Below are 21,733 nucleotides of genomic sequence, written 5' to 3'. Positions count from 1 at the left end.
AGCTTCTCAGTGGTCACGGCTGCTTCCGAAGCTACCTTCATCGCTTCGGGCACGCGGACTCCGTAGAATGCTCTTGGTGCGGGCACTACGTAGAGGAGGATGCCGAGCATGCGATATTTTCGTGTGGCAGGTTCGCAGCGCAGCGCCAGCGGCTAGAAGAAGGGCTGGGTGGAGCCGTAGTCAAGCAGAGCTTGGTGCCGTGCATGCTCCTGTCCCCGGAAAACTGGGAGGCGACGAGCTACTTCGCGGCGACCATTATGAAGGAACTGCGCGCTGTTGAGCACCAGACAAGAGTCCAGTTAGTCTAAACGAAGCCTGCACATGTGTGAAGCATTGCTTCACGGCCGTACCACACATGTTGGGCTTGTATAGCCTAACCTTTAATATAGTTTGCTTTAAGTATAAAATAAATTGTAAATACGAGCAATTAAATGGAATTTAAAAAAAAAAACATCCACACACAGCAGAGTAACCGTGTGAGAGAGTGTGCGTGTAGCCATGTGCGTGTGAAAAGAATATATAGTTTCTAATGTAAATGCAAATGCGAAATGCAAATGCAATAAATTATGCGTGCTCTGGCTGATTGCCGGGACATTTTAAGATAGAAATTACAATTTGTCACCACTTGTTATTTATTCGCATACTTTCAGGCAACATGAATATTGGCGTGGCACCAACGAAATGGGATAAATTGTCGCCGCGCGAGTTCCTGCAGCTGCAGGAGTTGGCCTCATGTAAGTCCCGCAGCCAATCAATTGGCAATGTCACATTCATCATCATCCCACCATATGCCCGACCCCGACCCCCGGCCCCGACTCCGACTCCGACACAATACCAATTAAAATGCATTTCCTTCCGGCGAAACATCCGATGGCGTTGCCCCTTTGTAAATGGAAGCCATAACCGATCACATGCTCTGAAGTGGTTTGAAAGAGTAACGTATAAAAAAAAAGGTATAAATACTGGGATCCACAAAAGGGAAAATTTGGAAAAGTACCAAGAAGGGATATTGGTCTCCCTATGTTACTCAACTTTGCCGCCTCAATTCAAGTTAAAAGGTAAACGAAGGAGAGCGGTTTTTTTTTCTGTTTTTTGAGTTGAAACTTGTAAAATAATTACGGCGTCAATTCGAAAATGGAGGATTCTCAAGTTTAACGCTGTACTGGGGGGTCTCAGACTGTGCAGATCTAGCCTCGGTCTCTTGGAAGAAAAACTGTTGGCGAAGACAGACGTGCTATTTTTGTCCAGTCCAAGTATAAAGAAAAGTTACACCGCAACTCTACAGTTATACCCGATACTAAGTCAGTATGGCTCTCCTACGGCAGACGCCGCTAATATTGAACCACACGACAAAGAGTGCGTGCGACAGAGACAGAAAATCAGTCTGAGCGTGACGTCGGGCGCTGCGTGGCCACTGCAAATTGATTTCTTGCTTTTGGCTACAAAAATGATCCGATCTGATCCAGATTCAGCAATCTGATAGATATAGTCATTATCTATGATTCTGCGTTTTTAGTTTTCTCGAATGTGCAATATTGTGGATGCAACAGATTTTCGTTCTTTGTGGGGGCGGAAGGGGGTAGAGCGAAATTCTGAGATATACGTTTTATAGTGAGATCTAACAGAAGTGCGGATACCAAATTTGGTTACTCTAGCCTTAATAGTCTCTGAGATTTGTGGATGCCCCAGATTTTCGTCCTTTGCGGGGCGGAAGGGGGTGTGGCGAAATTTGGACACGAAACGGTCAAGGTCCGATATCACAGGAGTGTGGATACCAAATTTGGTTGCTCTGGATCTTATAGGTTCTGAGATCCTTGAACTCATATTTTGCAATTGGCAAAGCCGACCATGAAACCTGTGTGTTAGAGAGAGACAGAGCGAGAAAGAATGAAATTGTTTTCTTGATTCTGGCTATAATAATTATACGATCTGGTTGAGACTTTACACTCTAGAACATATAGTCATCCTCTACGATTCTGCGTTTTTGGTTTTCTCATATCTTTAAAATTGTGGATGCCACAGATTTTCGTCCTTTGTGGGGGCGGAAGTGGGCGGGGCGAAGTTTTGAAATATTTTTGTAGCAGTGACATATCACAGATGTCTGGATCAAAAACATCGTTGCTCTAGCTCTTATAGTCTTTGAGCACTAGGCGCTGAAGGGGACGGACGGACGGACGGACGGACGGTCGGACGGACGGACGGACAGACGGACAGACAGACAGGGCTCAATCGACTCGGCTATTGATGCTGATCAAGAATATATATACTTTATGGGGTCGGAAACGATTATTTCTGGACGTTACACACATCCACTTTTACCACAAATCTAATATACCCCAATACTCATTTTGAGTATCGGGTATAAAAAGAGGAATAAAAACCGGGAAAAGATCTTAACAGCTGAATACAGCAAAAAGAAAGAAATATTGTTCGTTTATAAAGTAAAAGTGTGTTAAGTGCCAATCTCAATTGGTATGTATTTCAGCGTCGCTAATATACACCACATACCCTCGTGGCGTAGGGTAGTGCTTTTTTTTATTGTAGGAAATTAATTTTTCAGATTGGCGGTTAGTACTGGCTTAAACTTCGGGCAATCGTTTGGGTACCTGTCTGAACCCCAATACGAAAGCTCGCAACAACAATTTCCCCGATATTAGGGCCTCCGCCCGCGGCAAGGGACTTATGCTCCTCGCCCAACTACAGCTCCGTACCAAAAATTCCCAGCGCTAGGCCGAGCAGGACAAAGCGGGAGGCGTAAAAGATCGGCTCATCAGTCGCTTTGCGGGCGCGAGCCACTTATGTGTCACGGACCCGCGATATATTGGAGGCCGTCGAATTCTGCGGAAATTATTAAAGCTATGTAAACGGTCAGCCAATTTCTACCCGAAATATAGATCTGGGTCTCGACCTATTTTCGTTTCCCCATACGAAGTGCCGAGGAGTGCCCAGATGTGAAGTCGGCGGCAACGACTGTCGTTTTTTTTTTTTATATATCCATCAGTGTAACCGCTGATTCCTATTTTTATGCTATAGTGTCATTAGTGTAATTAGCTTAGTAAATTTCTTTTGTAAAAGTATTTCTCCAGCTTTCGTTTTAGGAACGTTGCCGCAGTCCATGGGAGCTTTTTAAAAGAATTTTCAACGCATTTATTAAAACAAATCAAAGGAAGGCCGTAAGTGATCCCAAAACATAAAGATAAAATATTGGAGTTTGTTTGTTATGAGCAACTATTTATTGCATGACCGGAAAAAAAAACATCACGTAGTCAGGGGCTTCGTCGCTTAAGAGAGGCTGTGCGCTCTCCCTTATGCCCTGCTGGCAACCATAAGCGCTTACGCCGCGCATAAGAACCAGCCCTCTTAAGAACAAGGCACAAAAGGGAAGATGCGAGGCTGGTCGCTCTGACGTTCTTTTATGCTTTCTACTTGCGGTTGCTTTCGCTAATGCACTTGAATAACTGACCTGCCATAACGATCGCGGCGCACAGTTTTTACATTCCCTTTTGCATATTTATTTATTATTATTATCTATTTGCCTAACATAAAAGCTAGAGATATGTACCCTTACCTTCTTTCAATTTGTAATTTAAATTTCAATCTTAAGTGTATTATTAAGAGTTAATCATTTATTAGTTTACTAGTGCGATGCATGTGCTATTGCTCAATATGAAATATAGGATTTAACATGAATCGGGGCTAGAGTTCTATATGCGGGGACCATGCTGGGCAAAGGAGGGTAATGGGGTTTTATAGGAGGCTGTAAGAGCCTTCTTTATGGGATCACCGGATGAACCGGGAGCGGTGATCATGGTAGGGTGGGCATGAGTGGTCACAACAACACCGTGGCACGACTTGTATGTGTGTATGTGTCCGTGTGTGTGTAGTTAGGTGTATTTGCTCTTGTAAATATTTGTGTCGATACTTCGCTTGCACGTGAAATTTTAATGAACGTTACTGTGTCAGTATTATGATTGTTGGAGTAGAGCTGTGTTCCGTCCGTTCTGGGAAATAAAAAAACCCCCCCATTTCTTGCCGATGAGACGGAAGCCGGAACAAGCACGTGCCCGGACGGGAGACGAACCACCACCTGCTCAGCCTTCCGTGAAGGTTTGGTAATATCCAATATGCTACAGCTCTCTCAATAACTTAATTTATTTCGCCGCTGCCAATCAGCAGATACCAATTCTTGTAATTGCCTTGATTGCATGTCAATTTCAGCTGAATGACAACAAAAGGTTTGCCTCCTTATTTTTGCATAATGCATGCCCTAGACAGAGGAAAATTGTAATTAAATGTCAAGAAATAAAGTTCGCCTGCATGGTATTGACAGCAATACCCATTCTATTCAAGCCAAACTGTAGCAGAGCTTGTCCTTAAGCAGCGGTTCGAGAAGAAGGCGATGCAAAAATCGCATACCCATTAATCAAGGAGATCAAGGGTACACAGTACATATTTAACAGAAAAGAAGGAAGCGTTTCCGACGTCAGGGAGTGTACCTTTGCGTTCTTACACGCATTCTGTATTTTTTCCGTTGCACACACCTTCCCCCTCCCATGTACATGCCTCTCTCAGTTCACTGAGTTATGGCTGTCACTGTTTGATGCTCGTCCGAAAGGACTGCATCAGAGCTATTTGACATGGCAAAGTAGTCTACTTTGGGAGGATGCGCATCCCTGCGCTGTCCGTCTGTGGGAATTAAACGAAATGGCAAATGGGAGCGTTGAGCTTATAGATTATAGAATATTGCAGAAAGAGAAGACACAGACAGGGTGGGGTTCTGGGAAGGGCATTGTTGGTTCATGTGCTGTTTGCTTTCGTTCTTGGAACTGCAATCTCTTAGAAGTAGTCCTGCCGCGCAGTAATCCCTGCCAGCTGGAAGCAGTTCTGTCAGACCACTGACGTTAATAAGAATCTTTCAAAAACACATTTCGAGGAAAAACCGAAGGGAACGCCACGTGCCAGGTGCGAGGGGGTGTAGCCCCGTGTACACATACACGGCTGGCTAGAGCTGCATGTGCACATTGGTGTGCCGTTCAAGGAATGAGGTGGAAGCAGCTGGCGGCAGGTGGAGTCCATCAAAACTGTCAGCAGCAGCTGGTCTTGCTGGGAAGCAGGGATCACGCAACTGGGAGCCCGGTGAGTGGAGTCCTCCGGTGCAGACACTCTTGCGGCTACCCGCACCACAACTCTCTCCCTCTCATTAAGTTAATAAAACCCTGAGTGCAACATTTAGGCCACTCCGTGGTGTGGACTCCAAGGAGGGGCTGCGGCTTCTCAGGCAACTCAAACTCACACAGCCACGCAACCACATGTACACCCACTCCTACATTCCTACCCACCTGCATTCCTCCTACCCTACACGCACCTTGTTTTCCATTAGTTAATTGTCCTTGCCACGCGCTACCTTTCTACGTGTATCCTCTGTCCCGCCTTTGGAAACCAACCGGGCCCACTGAAGTCGTCGATTCCACTGGCGCCAGTTGACCAATTGACGTGAGTCCATGTGCCCATGGAACATGTTTCGTGCCACTCGCCCAGTTGCAGTTACACTTGAGTGGGGACTGAGATTGAGACTGGAACTGGAACTTTGCATAATCCTTGTCTTACGCTTTGCACAATTTTCTCTTGTTTGTTTCTCTTGCAGATTCCACACGCAAGCTGCAGGATGTGCTCCGGGAGTTTTGCTCGCCCAGTGCCCCCTCGGCCACGCCCAAGTGCATACCAGATGGGGTAAGTGGCATGCCCCGAAACTGAAATTAATTCGACACTTATTAGGTGCGCATACCCTTCTCAAGGCAACACAACTCAGGGATTTAGCTCGGGTTACATTATAATCCCCAATCTGAGTAGTAACTCCAATGGCCCACAGTTGGGGATGGGAGACGGAGACACACGCACAGACTGACAGCAAGACAGACAGACTGACGTGGAGCATATACAATTGAATGTTGGATATGGAGAGGATCTGGGCCTGGGGGTGGTTCGCCAGGGACACGGGACACGGGCCAAGGTAGGGACAGGCAGAGTGAAAGATTGAAAGTAAATCTCCTTCTACGTACAATAAATCACAGACTTTTAAAGTTTACGGCTGAATGCCGACTTGAAATTGAATCCCACTGAGCCGGACTCCAGCTCGTCCCTGTACCAGGAGCACCTCTTACTGAATACTCAGGAGGGCTCGTACATAGTAAATTAATTTGAAAATGCATGCAATTCCATCAATTTGCAGGGGGTTTCCAGGAAGAGCAGTGGTCTGTGGAGGAGGAGCATAAGGACACACATCTTGATTTCTATTGTAGTTTTTTGTAGGAACGAGAATGGTTAAATATACTTGATACCCCTGTGATGCCCAAAACCATAAAGAGCTGCAGCTTCATAGGGTTCCTGGAGCACTTTTAAAATAAAATATTTAGTGTTCCGAAAGGAACTTTTTGAATTCGCATTCATTGAAAGGACTCTCATTATACCCGATACTCAAAATGAGTATTGGGGTATATTAGATTTGTGGTAAAAGTGGATGTGTGTAACGTCCAGAAGTAATCGTTTCCGACCCCATAAAGTATATATATTCTTGATCAGCATCAATAGCCGAGTCGATTGAGCCCTGTCTGTCTGTCCGTCTGTCCGTCCGTCCGTCCGTCCCCTTCAGCGCCTAGTGCTCAAAGACTATAAGTGCTAGAGCAACGATGTTTTGGATCCAGACTTCTGTGATATGTCACTGCTACAAAAATATTTCAAAACTTCGCCCCGCCCACTTCAGCCCCCACAAAGGACGAAAATCTGTGGCATCCACATTCTTAAAGATACTGTGGAGATAATGTTTTTTATCCCCAATCGGCCGACTAATTATTTCGAATTAAATAAAACTCGGCGCAGAAATAAAATTACGATATGTTCTTTAATGCGTGACATCCAAATTGCAAGTGTGGCTTGCCTGCCCTTTACATTGCCGCTCCGATCGCTAAGCGCAGCTTCGCTCGGCCGAAGTCGGTAGGCAGACGCAAAGCGGAGATAGCGAAGAGCGAGCTGGCAGAGAGCGTTTAGCAGGGCAAGCAAGCGCAAAGCTTTAACAAACAAATGAGTGACATAGACATAAGTAACAAACAAAATAAGCGGCTGAGGGCCAAGAATTAGGTGATATTTGGCAAGCAGCTAATCGGCTGGGTTCTGCTCCGAACATTCACCCCCCGTTGGCAAAGGCAAAGGCTTTCAACAGATCCATCCTGAAGGGGCAGAACCGCTATTTTTCCAACGGCCCTCTTGAAGATGCTTGCTTGGGCGCAGCTGGCGGCTACGCTAGGATGATCGTCGAACGCAGCAATCGGCGCTTCTTTACGAAGGCGGCTTGTCGTGATTACGTCTTGATCATCGGGAACCTCTGTAATTGCATAGAATGGCAGGAAATTTGGCAATGTAGAAATTGTTGAAAGTTGAATTTCATTTAGCGTGGATATGTAGGTTTTTAATATATGGAAAAGTTCGCGCTTCAGTTCCTGATTCTCCGATCGCAGTTTTTCCACTTGCACCTGGCACTCGAGCAGCTGCTTCCTGCATTGCTGCTCTAAGTTTTGGTACTCCAGCGTTGTGGGTCGAAAATCGTCAATAGAGATGCACGAGGAATTTTCAAAAGCGGCTAAAGCTGCACGCTTATTCTCCGAGCTATCAATGCTTCCTGATACTATCCAACCAAGTTTTGTCTCCTGCAATGTTGGCAATTGGGCTGATAGTCGAATCTGTCCGACGCACATTAAATCGAAGAACAAACCAGAACCTATCAACAGATCGATACGTTGGGGCTTGGAGAAATTAGGATCAGCTAGTTTTAGATTATTCGGCATTGGCCAATCCTTTGCGTCTACGCCGAAGTTAGGCTGCATTTCCGTAATTGAGTTGGTGACAATTGCAGCGAAGGAAGCTCGATAGCTTGCGTCCTGGGATGTACAGACTTGCTCGAAGGTAGAATGGAATCTCCGATTCCAGAGATGTGAACATAAGACGAGCGATGATCCAACTGCAACTGATCAGCAAGTCTAGATGTTACAAAGTTTGCCTGTGATGCAGAATCCAAAATGGCACGACATGGGATAAGTGCTCCATAACGATCTGTTACATGGTCGATGGCAGTAGGTAGCAACACGTTCTGGCTAGGCTGAGATTTCTGGATCGAGGGGGGAGGGCTAGAACACCCGCTTGCTAGAAGCACAGTCGCGGCCTCTTGCTGGATCGATTCCTCGGCCGGTGAAGAGGAAGATGAAGCACCAGTTCCCGATGGAATGTGGAGTAGCGTGTGATGTTTGGCCTGGCAATGCCTGCAAAGTCCTGACCTGCACCTCTGCAATTCATGGCCTTTGTTGAGGCAGTTCAAACACAAGCGGCTCTTCTTTGCTTCTTTGTATCGTTCAAACGCAGAGAGATTCAGGAATTCCTGACATCTAGATATGTAATGCTCGGAGGAATTGCAATGGTTACATATGGGGTTAGGATGGTCGTTACTGGAGGTGATAAGGGTGACAGGTTTGTCTTCTCCCACCTGCTGGCTAGGAATTGTTACCATAGCCGATCCCAAATTTTCCAGCATCCGACATCTTGCTTCCAAGAATGAGGCCATGCTTGACCACCGAGGCAATCCTGACGTCGGCAAGTTCTCTTCCCATTTCTCCTTGGTCTTGTGGTCCAATTTCGTGCCTATGATGAAGATCAGCAACCCATCGGATATCTCCTGCGGGGTCGCCAAGGTCTGAAGAGCACGCAAGTGCGAATTGATTTTGTCGCTGAGCGCGCGCAAGCCGATAGCCGAGCCCTTCTCCACCCCTTGCAGCCCGAAAATAGCCTTGACGTGTGCCTGAAAATGTAACAGTTTATTATCGAATCGCAACATTAGTAAATTCAACGCCTTGTCGTAATTCTCCTCAGAAAGTTCCAAGGAACGAATCGTATCCAGCGCAGCACCATCTAGACATCCACGAAGATATTGGAATTTTTCGATGATTGGTATACGATGGTCTTTGTGCACCATTGTCGAGAACATCGAGTGGAATTCTGGCCAATCCATGTAGTTCCCACCGAATCGCGGAAGCTGCAATTCGGGCATTCGAGAACGGCCTATACTATTATAGGCGAACAACGACGAATTCCCCTCGAGAGTATGCCGAGCCGTTGAATTGGCAACATTTACCGTGCGAGCAGCCATCAACTCCCGCGACAGCCTGGACCTAACCTTGACATAAACATTCGAAAAGTCCAGCCGGGCATCATGGGCTAACTGCAGGAAATCCAGCCTTTCAAGGCTCGTTTGAGCGGCATCGAAATCCGCATTCATTCGCTCGATTTGCTCTAAGCGAGCTTGAAGTTCTGCCTCATCTAACTCGGCAAGCTCTTCCTTGGTGAGGAAGGCCATGGATCGGGCCTTTAGTTGGCGCGCGATGGACTCGGCCTTGTGCTTGTAGAAATCTACATCACTCGGCATTGCTGCGTTCGCGAAATTGGTAGGCTCAGGTGCTGCCATGTTGAGGTTTTAAAAGAGTCACTCAGCACGACCAAAAAAGACACCCTGTATACGTATAAACGTGGGAACCGCAAGCAAAGGGATTACAGCTAATGCCTTTAGCTGTGCGGCTGTGCGAGCTGTCCGATTCCGCTTTGTACTCCGCTTGTGTGTATTAGTGAGTTCGCTGCACTGCCTACCGCACTGCACTGACCGAATTGTCGCGACAGAGAAATTAATAGCCAGCAATGCGTGTATGTAGGTGTATGTAAGTGTGTTTTAGCACCGAATTGTGCTTAACCGCCGAAAATTTGCTAGGGCTAACGAATGTCGATCGCGAATGATTATTAATTGACACTGCAACTCAGAGATCACGTCGGGGTCACCAAATTTTATGTGGAGATAATGTTTTTTATCCCCAATCGGCCGACTAATTATTTCGAATTAAATAAAACTCGGCGCAGAAATAAAACGAGGGGAACATTGTGAGTTGCTGCGGACACCGCAACTCTACGGTTATACCCGATACTAAGTCAGTATGGCTCTCCTCCGGCAGACGCCGCTAATATTAAACGACACGACAAAGAGTGCGTGCGAGAGAGACAGAAAATCAGTCTGAGCGTGACGTCGGGCGCTGCGTAGCCACTGCAAATTGATTTGTTCCTATTGGCTATAAAAATGATCTGATCTGATCCAGATTCAGCAATCTGATAGATATGGTCATTATCTATGATTCTGCGTTTTTAGTTTTCTCGAATGTGCAATATTGTGGATGCAACAGATTTTCGTCCTTTGCGGAAAGGGTCGGGGCGAAATTTTGAGATACACGTTTTATAGTAAGATCTAACAGGAGTGCGGATACCAAATTTGGTTACTCTAGCCTTAATAGTCTCTGAGATTTTTGAATATCCCCAGATTTTCGTCCTTTGCGGGGGCGGAAGGGGGTGTGGCGAAATTTTGAAACAAACTCGTCTAGGTCCGATATATTAGGAGTGTGGACACCAAATTTGGTTGCTCTAGCTTTTATAGTCTCTGAGATCTTGGCGCTAATGTTTTACTCTAAGCAAAGACGCCTATGCTACGTGTGTGTTAGAGAGAGACAGGGCGAGAAAAAATGAAATTGTTTTCTTGATGCTGGCTATAATAATAATACGATCCAATTCAGATTCCGCAGTCTTAAAGATATGGTCATTCTCTACAATTGGTTTTCTCATATCTTTAAAATTGTGGATGCCACAGATTTTCGTCCTTTGTGGGGGCGGAAGTGGGCGGGGCGAAGTTTTGAAATATTTTTGTAGCAGTGACATATCACAGAAGTCTGGATCCAAAACATCGTTGCTCTAGCTCTTATAGTCTTTGAGCACTAGGCGCTGAAGGGGACGGACAGACGGACAGACGGACGGACGGACAGACGGACAGACAGACATGACTCAATCGACTCGGCTATTAATGCTGATCAAGAATTTATATACTTTATGGGGTCGGAAACGATTCCTTCTGGACGTTACACACATCCACTTTTACCACAAATCTAATATACCCCAATACTCATTTTGAGTATCGGGTATAATTACGATATGTTCTTTAATGCGTGACATCCAAATTGCAAGTGTGGCTTGCCTGCCCTTTACATTGCCGCTCCGATCGCTTTAACAAACAAATGAGTGACATAGACATAAGTAACAAACAAAATAAGCGGCTGAGGGCCAAGAATTAGGTGCTATTTGGCAAGCAGCTAATCGGCTGGGTTCTGCTCCGAACATTCACCCCCTGTTGGAAGGCAAAGGCTTTCAACAGATCCATCCTGAAGGGGCAGAACCGCTATTTTTCCAACGGCCTTCTTGAAGATGCTTGCTTGGGCGCAGCTGGCGGCTACGCTAGGATGATCGTCGAACGCAGCAATCGGCGCTTCTTTACGAAGGCGGCTTGTCGTGATTACGTCTTGATCATCGGGAACCTCTGTAATTGCATAGAATGGCAGGAAATTTGGCAATGTAGAAATTGTTGAAAGTTTAATTTCATTTAGCGTGGATATGTAGGTTTTTAATATATGGAAAAGTTCGCGCTGCAGTTCCTGATTCTCCGATCGCAGTTTTTCCACTTGCACCTGGCACTCGAGCAGCTGCTTCCTGCATTGCTGCTCTAAGTTTTGGTACTCCAGCGTTGTGGGTCGAAAATCGTCAATAGAGATGCACGAGGAATTTTCAAAAGCGGCTAAAGCTGCACGCTTATTCTCCGAGCTATCAATGCTTCCTGATACTATCCAACCAAGTTTTGTCTCCTGCAATGTTGGAAATTGGGCTGATAGTCGAATCTGTCCGACGCACATTAAATTGAAGAACAAACCAGAACCTATCAACAGATCGATACGTTGGGGCTTGGAGAAATTAGGATCAGCTAGTTTTAGATTATTCGGCATTGGCCAATCCTTTGCGTCTACGCCGAAGTTAGGCTGCATTTCCGTAATTGAGCTGGTGACAATTGCAGCGAAGGAAGCTCGATAGCTTGCGTCCTGGGATTGTACAACTATATGTACAGACTTGCTCAAAGGTAGAATAGAATCTCCGATTCCAGAGATGTGAACATAAGACGAGCGATGATCCAACTGCAACTGATCAGCAAGTCTAGATGTTACAAAGTTTGCCTGTGATGCAGAATCCAAAATGGCACGACATGGGATAAGTGCTCCATAACGATCTGTTACATGGTCGATGGCAGTAGGTAGCAACACGTTCTGGCTAGGCTGAGATTTCTGGATCGAGGGGGGAGGGCTGGAACACCCGCTTGCTAGAAGCACAGTCGCGGCCTCTTGCTGGATCGATTCCTCGGCCGGTGAAGAGGAAGATGAAGCACCAGTTCCCGATGGAATGTGGAGTAGCGTGTGATGTTTGGCCTGGCAATGCCTGCAAAGTCCTGACCTGCACCTCTGCAATTCATGGCCTTTGTTGAGGCAGTTCAAACACAAGCGGCTCTTCTTTGCTTCTTTGTATCGTTCAAACGCAGAGAGATTCAGGAATTCCTGACATCTAGATATGTAATGCTCGGAGGAATTGCAATGGTTACATATGGGGTTAGGATGGTCGTTACTGGAGGTGATAAGGGTGACAGGTTTGTCTTCTCCCACCTGCTGGCTAGGAATTGTTACCATAGCCGATCCCAAATTTTCCAGCATCCGACATCTTGCTTCCAAGAATGAGGCCATGCTTGACCACCGAGGCAATCCTGACGTCGGCAAGTTCTCTTCCCATTTCTCCTTGGTCTTGTGGTCCAATTTCGTGCCTATGATGAAGATCAGCAACCCAGCGGATATCTCCTGCGGGGTCGCCAAGGTCTGAAGTGCACGCAAGTGCGAATTGATTTTGTCGCTGAGCGCGCGCAAGCCGATAGCCGAGCCCTTCTCCACCCCTTGCAGCCCGAAAATAGCCTTGACGTGTGCCTGAAAATGTAACAGTTTATTATCGAATCGCAACATTAGTAAATTCAACGCCTTGTCGTAATTCTCCTCAGAAAGTTCCAAGGAACGAATCGTATCCAGCGCAGCACCATCTAGACATCCACGAAGATATTGGAATTTTTCGATGATTGGTATACGATGGTCTTTGTGCACCATTGTCGAGAACATCGAGTGGAATTCTGGCCAATCCATGTAGTTCCCACCGAATCGCGGAAGCTGCAATTCGGGCATTCGAGAACGGCCTATACTATTATAGGCGAACAACGACGAATTCCCCTCGAGAGTATGCCGAGCCGTTGAATTGGCAACATTTACCGTGCGAGCAGCCATCAACTCCCGCGACAGCCTGGACCTAACCTTGACATAAACATTCGAAAAGTCCAGCCGGGCATCATGGGCTAACTGCAGGAAATCCAGCCGTTCAAGGCTCGTTTGAGCGGCATCGAAATCCGATTTCATTCGCTCGATTTGCTCTAAGCGAGCTTGAAGTTCTGCCTCATCTAACTCGGCAAGCTCTTCCTTGGTGAGAAAGCGATCCATGGCCTTTAGTTGGCGCGTGATGGACTCGGCCTTGTGCTTGTAGAAATCTACATCACTCGGCATTGCTGCGTTCGCGAAATTGGTAGGCTCAGGTGCTGCCATGTTGAGGTTTTAAAAGAGTCACTCAGCACGACCAAAAAAGACACCCTGTATACGTATAAACGTGGGAACCGCAAGCAAAGGGATTACAGCTAATGCCTTTAGCTGTGCGGCTGTGCGAGCTGTCCGATTCCGCTTTGTACTCCGCTTGTGTGTATTAGTGAGTTCGCTGCACTGCCTACCGCACTGCACTGACCGAATTGTCGCGACAGAGAAATTAATAGCCAGCAATGCGTGTATGTAGGTGTATGTAAGTGTGTTTTAGAACCGAATTGTGCTTAACCGCCGAAAATTTGCTAGGGCTAACGAATGTCGATCGCGAATGATTATTAATTGACACTGCAACTCAGAGATCACGTCGGGGTCACCAAATTTTATGTGGAGATAATGTTTTTTATCCCCAATCGGCCGACTAATTATTTCGAATTAAATAAAACTCGGCGCAGAAATAAAACGAGGGGAACGTTGTGAGTTGCTGCGGACACCGCAACTCTACGGTTATACCCGATACTAAGTCAGTATGGCTCTCCTCCGGCAGACGCCGCTAATATTAAACGATACGACAAAGAGTGCGTGCGAGAGAGACAGAAAATCAGTCTGAGCGTGACGTCGGGCGCTGCGTAGCCACTGCAAATTGATTTGTTCCTATTGGCTATAAAAATGATCTGATCTGATCCAGATTCAGCAATCTGATAGATATGGTCATTATCTATGATTCTGCGTTTTTAGTTTTCTCGAATGTGCAATATTGTGGATGCAACAGATTTTCGTCCTTTGCGGAAAGGGTCGGGGCGAAATTTTGAGATACACGTTTTATAGTAAGATCTAACAGGAGTGCGGATACCAAATTTGGTTACTCTAGCCTTAATAGTCTCTGAGATTTTTGAAAATCCCCAGATTTTCGTCCTTTGCGGGGGCGGAAGGGGGTGTGGCGAAATTTTGAAACAAACTCGTCTCGGTCCGATATATTAGGAGTGTGGATACCAAATTTGGTTGCTCTAGCTTTTATAGTCTCTGAGATCTTGGCGCTAATGTTTTACTCTAAGCAAAGCCGCCTATGCTACGTGTGTGTTAGAGAGAGACAGGGCGAGAAAAAATGAAATTGTTTTCTTGATGCTGGCTTTAATAATAATACGATCCAATTCAGATTCCGCAGTCCGCCAAGGACGAAAATCTAGGGCATCAACAAATCTCAGAGACTATTAAGGCTAGAGTAACCAAATTTGGTATCCGCACTTCTGTTAGATCTCGCTATAAAACGTATATCTCAGAATTTCGCCCCACCCCCTTCCGCCCACACAAAGGACGAAAATCTGTTGCATCCACAATATTGCACATTCGAGAATACTAAAAACGCAGAATCATAGATAATGACCATATCTATCAGATTGCTGAATCTGGATCACATCGGATCATTTTTATACCCAAAAGGAACAAATCAATTTGCACTGGCTACGCAGCGCCCGACGTCACGCTCAGACTGATTTTCTGTCTCTCTCGCACGCACTCTTTGTCGTGTCGTTTAATATTAGCGGCGTCTGCCGGAGGAGAGCCATACTGACTAAGTATCGGGTATAACTGTAGAGTTGCGGTGTCCGCAGCAACTCACAACGTTCCCCCTCGTTTTTCATTGCAATAGCCATATGCAAAACATGCAAGTTCGAACCGCAATTGAAATCCCAAATTCCCGATATTTTAGCTACGCTATCTGCTCCGGTATATCATCGTTTTTTTCTCTTTTCGAAGCGTAACGAATTGGAAAAAGTATAATTAAGTTTTCATCTCCCCAAAGCCCCACCCGATCCGCCCTGAACGCTGCCATTGAAGCGGAAGGAACATTTTAGCTCTGCACATGGAATTCGCTTCACAACGCGGTTGCCACTGCAGCTGTACATCTACTTTCATCGCTCCCTGTTTGCTGTTCCGCCGTCCTTTTCTGTTGCTAGGAATTTTCCTGAGCGAATGTAATTCCTGTAAATATTTCAACGACTGAAATGAATTGAGCTTTCAGTACGGGACGGGAAAAGCAGCTTACGAGTATGTGTACCAGGTTTTTTCGCGCTCAACTTTGGACTTAGGTCGATATCGAAGTCGAAGTCGGTGTCGGGTTTTTAGGTATCGATGTGGGTGGAGTCCAATTAAGTTAATTAAGAGTCCTTTCTCAGGTTGGAGCGATTGCCATTGCAGTCTGTCATTAGATGTTCTGCCAAAAGAATGCTTTCCATAAAAATGTAACATGATAGCATGGGGGAACTTCTTTCCTTCTCTCGTCCTGAGGGGAGTGTGCATCATTTATGCTCGAAAGTATGCAATGCATAATGAATGCAGAGCACAGATTAGATTCCCACTCCAACCCCCCATTCCCCAGTCCCTAGTTCCCATTCGCTAGAGTTGGGTGCCAATTGGGTGCCTGAACCGAACATCTCTCATGTAGCACATGTGCTCATGTGTGCGTATGTGTGATTAGCGAATGTAATGAATATCATGCATACGCACCGCACCGCACCGAACGCCCAAAATGGTCTTGAATATTTATTCATTAGGCCACGCGCTCACACATAGCAACGCACTGTCACATGTATGGAGATAGCAGCGAAGGGAATAAAGAGAGTGGGGGAGCGAGAGAGAAAGACAAAGAGAGAGAGAGAGAGGGTAGTAAGAGGCTCCCCTGTTCGCTGCTTAAATAAATTTTGCTAACGCAATTCGCGCCATTATTATAGTGCCTGTATGCGAGAGTGTTGTAATTTATGTGTAACTGTGTGTGTGTGTGTGCTTTTGTTTAGGATCGTATGTGACCATGTAGCTCCACTTGGGTATGTCGTTGCCATTTGCGCTCGACTGCCTCAACCAGTTTGCTTTCGGACCTATTGTTGCTATTACCAGCAGCTAGTGCTCGTGCTGCTCCGCCTAGTTACTGGATGCTGGCTGCTGGCTGCTGTTGCCGCCACCAACATGAGTATAAATTTCCATTTTCTTGTATTTGGTCTCATAATAGCTACGCTCAGCAGCAGCAGAAGCAGCAGCAGCAGCTGGACAGCAGGACAGTGGCTGTGTAAAACAAAACCTCGACTCACTTTGGCTCTCAGCTTCGCCCACAGCCATCATTGAAGTTGTTTTATGTTTCGAAATTTAAAGCGATGAAAAGTGAAAGCCGTTGCTGGATAGAAGCATTAGATGGGTCTGATAATGAGGGAAGATATTTCAGTGGATAGCCGCTACTATTTCTATTGCTGCTGGTATCCCCTAATCTGATTATCGTGTTACGCATTTAATACCCCTGTCTGTGGGTCTTGATTAGCAGTTATCCCCGGAACAGACTGTAGACTGTAAAATCCAGAGAGCGACTTTGTGCGTGTGCAACCTGCTAATGAAACGTCTATCAATGTCAGTGCCAGTCGGCGTCTATCAATGTCATCCCCATATCCAAGCCCCGTTGGCACTCTTAAAACCCCCTGTCCATTCCCAGGGCGTTGCTGATTCCAGCATCGCGACGTAGCTGTCAGTGTATTGACATTACACGTGGTGTTGACACGTAATTTGCTCCGATCCCCATATTTGTCCAGGTTCTGTTCTGCATTCATAACAACTGGCCCAATGCCCAGAGACTGGGTACTTGAACTGGCCCACCTTGCCTCGGATGGCAAATAAAGAAGAGGCGGGAGATCCTTCGGGGACATTCCCCGGCACGTACGGCAGAAGTGGACAGACAGGGCTCCTATTTATGGGAACTTTTGTTTTTCAGCGTGTAAAAGTGCGTGCCGGACAAATGTAAATAAAATGGTTGCCAAGGAATTATGAATTCAAAGAGCACACGAGTACATTGGGCAATATTTGTCCAGGTTGAAGGGGAAAATTACCGCTCAAATTAGGCATTATTATGGACATCAAAGGGGGGATAATAAAGTGGTAACTTTCATCAAATTTCAATCTGAGAGCAGAAGAGAAATTAATAGTTTATTGCAGAAAATTCCGCTAAATGGCAGAGAAGATCCGCCAGTGAATGTGTCAAGAAGGGAATATTAATCATACGCTCCGTTACCAGCAATAGCCTGGGCTCTTTCTCGTCTTGACAATAAAACATGATGAGATATGGGAGCCTTTTATTGGAGCCAACTGCAAAGTGTTCCTCGCCTTAACAACGTCAACATATTATGTTGCATAAGCAGCCGCTCTGCCACTCCCACCACCAGTCACTCCACTACATTTTCAACCCGATACCGCTCGTAAAAGTTGGCTAAAAGAAGATGCTGGCAAACATTTGCCAGGGAGCGAGAAAGAACTGACTATTCCTGACTGGAGGGTTTTGCACACACTTGAGCTTGTCACTTGTGAATGGCTTGGCGAAAATACATACACATATACGAGTCTAGCGTTGGTGTTGTTGGGGAAGGGGTGTGGGGTGTGGGGAAAACGGGTGGAAAAACTCCCACCGAAAATCGAAAAATCGTGTACTATAATGGCTTATTAAAGCGGGCAAAACGAAGCAGCGACGGACGTTGCAGGAACCGCCATAAATCAGTGGATGAGCCAAACTTATTTTTCAACTCTTTCGCAGGACATCGATTTCGATGGGTTCAAGCGCTTCCTGGACGCATTCCTCGACTGCGAGGCGCCGCTGGACCTGGCCAAGCATTTGTTTATTTCCTTCCTCAAGCCGACTGTCACCCAGGCCCAGATGCACGGGAAGGCCCTCAATCAAATGGCCGCCATCAGCAGTACGGCTGCCTGTGCACCCGTCACGTCCCATACGAAGGGTAAGAGCTTCTTCCCACATCCATACCCATTCCATCCCATCCCATCTGCAGTCTCATGTGTGTCTGTGAATAATTGCGCAACATTTCTCTCGGCTTCCCATCATTCCGTCTCTCGCATATCCTGGTCGTAATTAGGCTCCATTCCGAGCATCAATAGCATTGCGGATCTGATGCCGCAGTGCAGTGCAGGCGGGAGTGGAGGCGGAGGCGAGGTCCAGACCCAGGCACGCATCAGCTTCGTGGATAAAATACATGGCATCACCGACAAATTACAGCACTCGCTGGGCGGACATCTCTCGCACGATCCCAGCAAGACGGGTGAGTAGGTCCCAGAGCGGAGCGACATCCATATGACTCCGTTGTCGTGACTTTCCCAACAGGCAGCGTTCATCCGATTCTGACGGTGACGCCCAGTCCTCTGGCCAGCGGTCCCAGCATGTTCCAGGCGAGCAATCCGTCCCGCCGCTCCGTGGACTCGAGTCCCTCGCACTCCCAGACGAACCACTCGCAAATGTCGCGCAATTCCTCGAAGAAGAGCAGCAATTCCGTTAATTGCAAAATTGATAGTGAGTATTAATTAGCTTTTGACCCCTCCCGAACGCCGCTTCTTTTGTCCTTTTGTCTTGCCAAATTTTGATTAACATGTGCAAGCGGGCGACGAGAGCCGCTTTCCAATTAAGGCGCCCATTGTGCAATCAGCGTGTGATGCGGCCAGGGACTGCAGTCACGTTGCTGTACATTTATTTGCTTAGTTAAGTTTTTCGTGAACTTGCTAATTAGGGGACCGCGGGACCCTTAGAGCAGACAGCAGCGCGGAAGGAAGCCAGCGCGGACTTTTCACTAATTCAGGAGTTCATAAATTATGGAGGAAGGAGCAGCGAGCAGAGAGCAGAGAGCACGGGACCAGGGAGCACGGAACCGAACGGGGCACAGAACTTGGCGGAAAGCAGACCCTCATCCGGACTCAGCTCCCCCCCAATACTATGGAGCCAAGGAACTTCTCTTGTCTCAGGGATCGTGTCGTAAATCAACGCCCAATTAGAAACATTTTTGCATTTCACGAACTGGCGCTGGCGCGGGCACTGGCGCTACTCGTAAAATGGGATGCTCGGGCCTGCGTTAAATTAACATTTATTGCGAGACACCCGCACCTACACTACCTCGCCAACACACACTCAAACAACGGACACACATACAAAGACAAAGCGCGGGCTATGGGCGCAATTGCGGCCTGGAAGTATGTAGCGTAATTTTTCGTTGTTCTCTGCCATTTCATATCCTTGCAGCAGAGGGGTATTATGATTTGTACCAGGTGTCTGCCACGCGGTGAAGAAAGAATGCCAATAGGCATGAGGGTTTACAAAATGCATACATAAATATAGGTACTATGGATCGGTATTTCCACTGGTCTAAATTCCTGCAAAGTACCCCCTCAGTGCTCCATCTTTCTTGCTGAACTTTGCTATATGCCATGCTATATGTATCACACCTGCATAGACGAGAATTTGGTCACACAAACCGTAGAAAAGTGAATGCCATAGAAACAGTAGATCTTTGAGGCTTCGGTATTCAAAATGGGGCTCCCCCTTTGTTCCGTTCGGTGTCTGGCCTCGTTATACCCGATACTCAAAATGAGTATTGGGGTATATTAGATTTGTGGTAAAAGTGGATGTGTGTAACGTCCAGAAGGAATCGTTTCCGACCCCATAAAGTATATATATTCTTGATCAGCATCAATAGCCGAGTCGATTGAGCCATGTCTGTCTGTCCGTCTGTCCGTCCGTCCGTCTGTCCGTCTGTCCGTCCCCTTCAGCGCCTAGTGCTCAAAGACTATAAGAGCTAGAGCAACGATGTTTTGGATCCATACTTCTGTGATATGTCACTGCTACAAAAATATTTCAAAACTTCGCCCCGCCCACTTCCGCCCCCACAAAGGACGAAAATCTGTGGCATCCACAATTTTAAAGATATGAGAAAACCAAAAACGTAGAATTGTAGAGAATTAGCATATCTTTAAGACTGCGGAATCTGAATTGGATCGTATTATTATTATAGCCAGCATCAAGAAAACTAATTCATTTTTTCTCGCCCTGTCTCTCTCTAACACACACGTAGCATAGGCGGCTTTGCTTAGAGTAAAACATTAGCGCCTAGATCTCAGAGACTACAAAAGCTAGAGCAACCAAATTTGGTATCCACACTCCTAATATATCGGACCGAGACGAGTTTGTTTCAAAATTTCGCCACACCCCCTTCCGCCCCCGCAAAGGACGAAAATCTGGGGATATTCAAAAATCTCAGAGACTATTGAGGCTAGAGTAACCAAATTTGGTATCCGCACTCCTGTTAGATCTTACTATAAAACGTGTATCTCAAAATTTCGCCCCACCCCCTTCCGCCCACACAAAGAACGAAAATCTGTTGCGTCCACAATATTGCACATTCGAGAAAACTAAAAACGCAGAATCATAGATAATGACCATATCTATCAGATTGCTGAATCTGGATCAGATCAGATCATTTTTATAGCCAATAGGAACAAATCAATTTGCAGTGGCTACGCAGCGCCCGACGTCACGCTCAGACTGATTTTCTGTCTCTCTCGCACGCACTCTTTGTCGTGTCGTTTAATATTAGCGGCGTCTGCCGGAGGAGAGCCATACTGACTTAGTATCGGGTATAACCGTAGAGTTGCGGTGTCCGCAGCAACTCACAACGTTCCCCCTCGTTTTTATATTCATATACTTATTTATTTTGCTCTATAATATATACTATACAATTTATATTTAACTTAATTTAACGGACAAGAGTATGTTGGGACTAGGGGCCCCGTGGACTGCGGTACTGCCGCAAAGCATTGCTTCGCAGTGGCGTGGACACCTACTCCGTCTGCTCCTTCCGCCTTCTCTCCAAGGACCTAAGCGTTCGCATCACGCTAGAGGCGAACTCTGCGGCCGCTTCCCACACTTTCGGGTCTGCCAGCATCAGCGGCACCAGAGTCTCGGTGCTGACCCTAGACCCTGCTGCTGTCTCCAATGTCTGACGCTCGAGGTCAAACCTGGAGCAGTCGAAGAGGACGTGGCGAGCGTCCTCCTCTATGCCTGTGCCACACTCGGGGCACCAGTCCCCTGTCTCGTGGCCGAAGCGCTTGAGGTAGCCGCGGAAGCAGCCATGTCCGCTCAGTGCCTGGGTAAGGTAGAAATCCACATGGCCGTGCTTCCTTTCAACCCAGCATGCTATGCTTGGGATGAGGGTGTGGGTCCATCGGCCTTTGGGTGAGTGGTCCCATCGAGTCTGCCATCTGTCTATGCTGGTCCTTCTGGCGGCGTCCTTAATTTCTGCTTTGGAGCGTACCTCGGCTGCACTGTCCGTCATGGCATCATGGATCTCCTTCCTCTCCCT

General features: G+C 46.7%; 1 protein-coding gene and 1 long non-coding RNA gene across 3 annotated transcripts in view; both read left to right on the top strand.

Moving 5' to 3' along the window:
- The first annotated feature begins 629 nt into the window (after positions 1-629).
- LOC117185689 (diacylglycerol kinase 1-like) overlaps positions 630-21,733 on the top strand; it is a 34,555-nt gene continuing 13,451 nt past the window's right edge. The window contains exons 1-5 of one of the 2 annotated variants that reach the window (XM_033397895.1): positions 630-734; positions 5,645-5,730; positions 18,133-18,331; positions 18,467-18,649; positions 18,712-18,897. In XM_033397895.1, coding sequence (XP_033253786.1) covers positions 656-734; positions 5,645-5,730; positions 18,133-18,331; positions 18,467-18,649; positions 18,712-18,897 — 733 coding nt within the window. In that variant the 5' untranslated portion in view covers positions 630-655. The remainder of the gene's footprint in view (positions 735-5,644; positions 5,731-18,132; positions 18,332-18,466; positions 18,650-18,711; positions 18,898-21,733) is intronic. The other variant, XM_033397896.1, reaches the window with a different exon arrangement.
- Positions 3,137-3,510, top strand: LOC117193167. The gene is made up of 2 exons (XR_004474525.1): positions 3,137-3,173; positions 3,267-3,510. It is a non-coding gene; the product is annotated as an uncharacterized LOC117193167 (long non-coding RNA).

This window comes from Drosophila miranda, assembly GCF_003369915.1.
Source record: "Drosophila miranda strain MSH22 chromosome Y unlocalized genomic scaffold, D.miranda_PacBio2.1 Contig_Y2_pilon, whole genome shotgun sequence".
Lineage (NCBI taxonomy): Eukaryota > Metazoa > Arthropoda > Insecta > Diptera > Drosophilidae > Drosophila > Drosophila miranda.
Note: the sequence above shows the minus strand (reverse complement) of the source record. Positions and strands in the feature narration are given on the sequence as shown.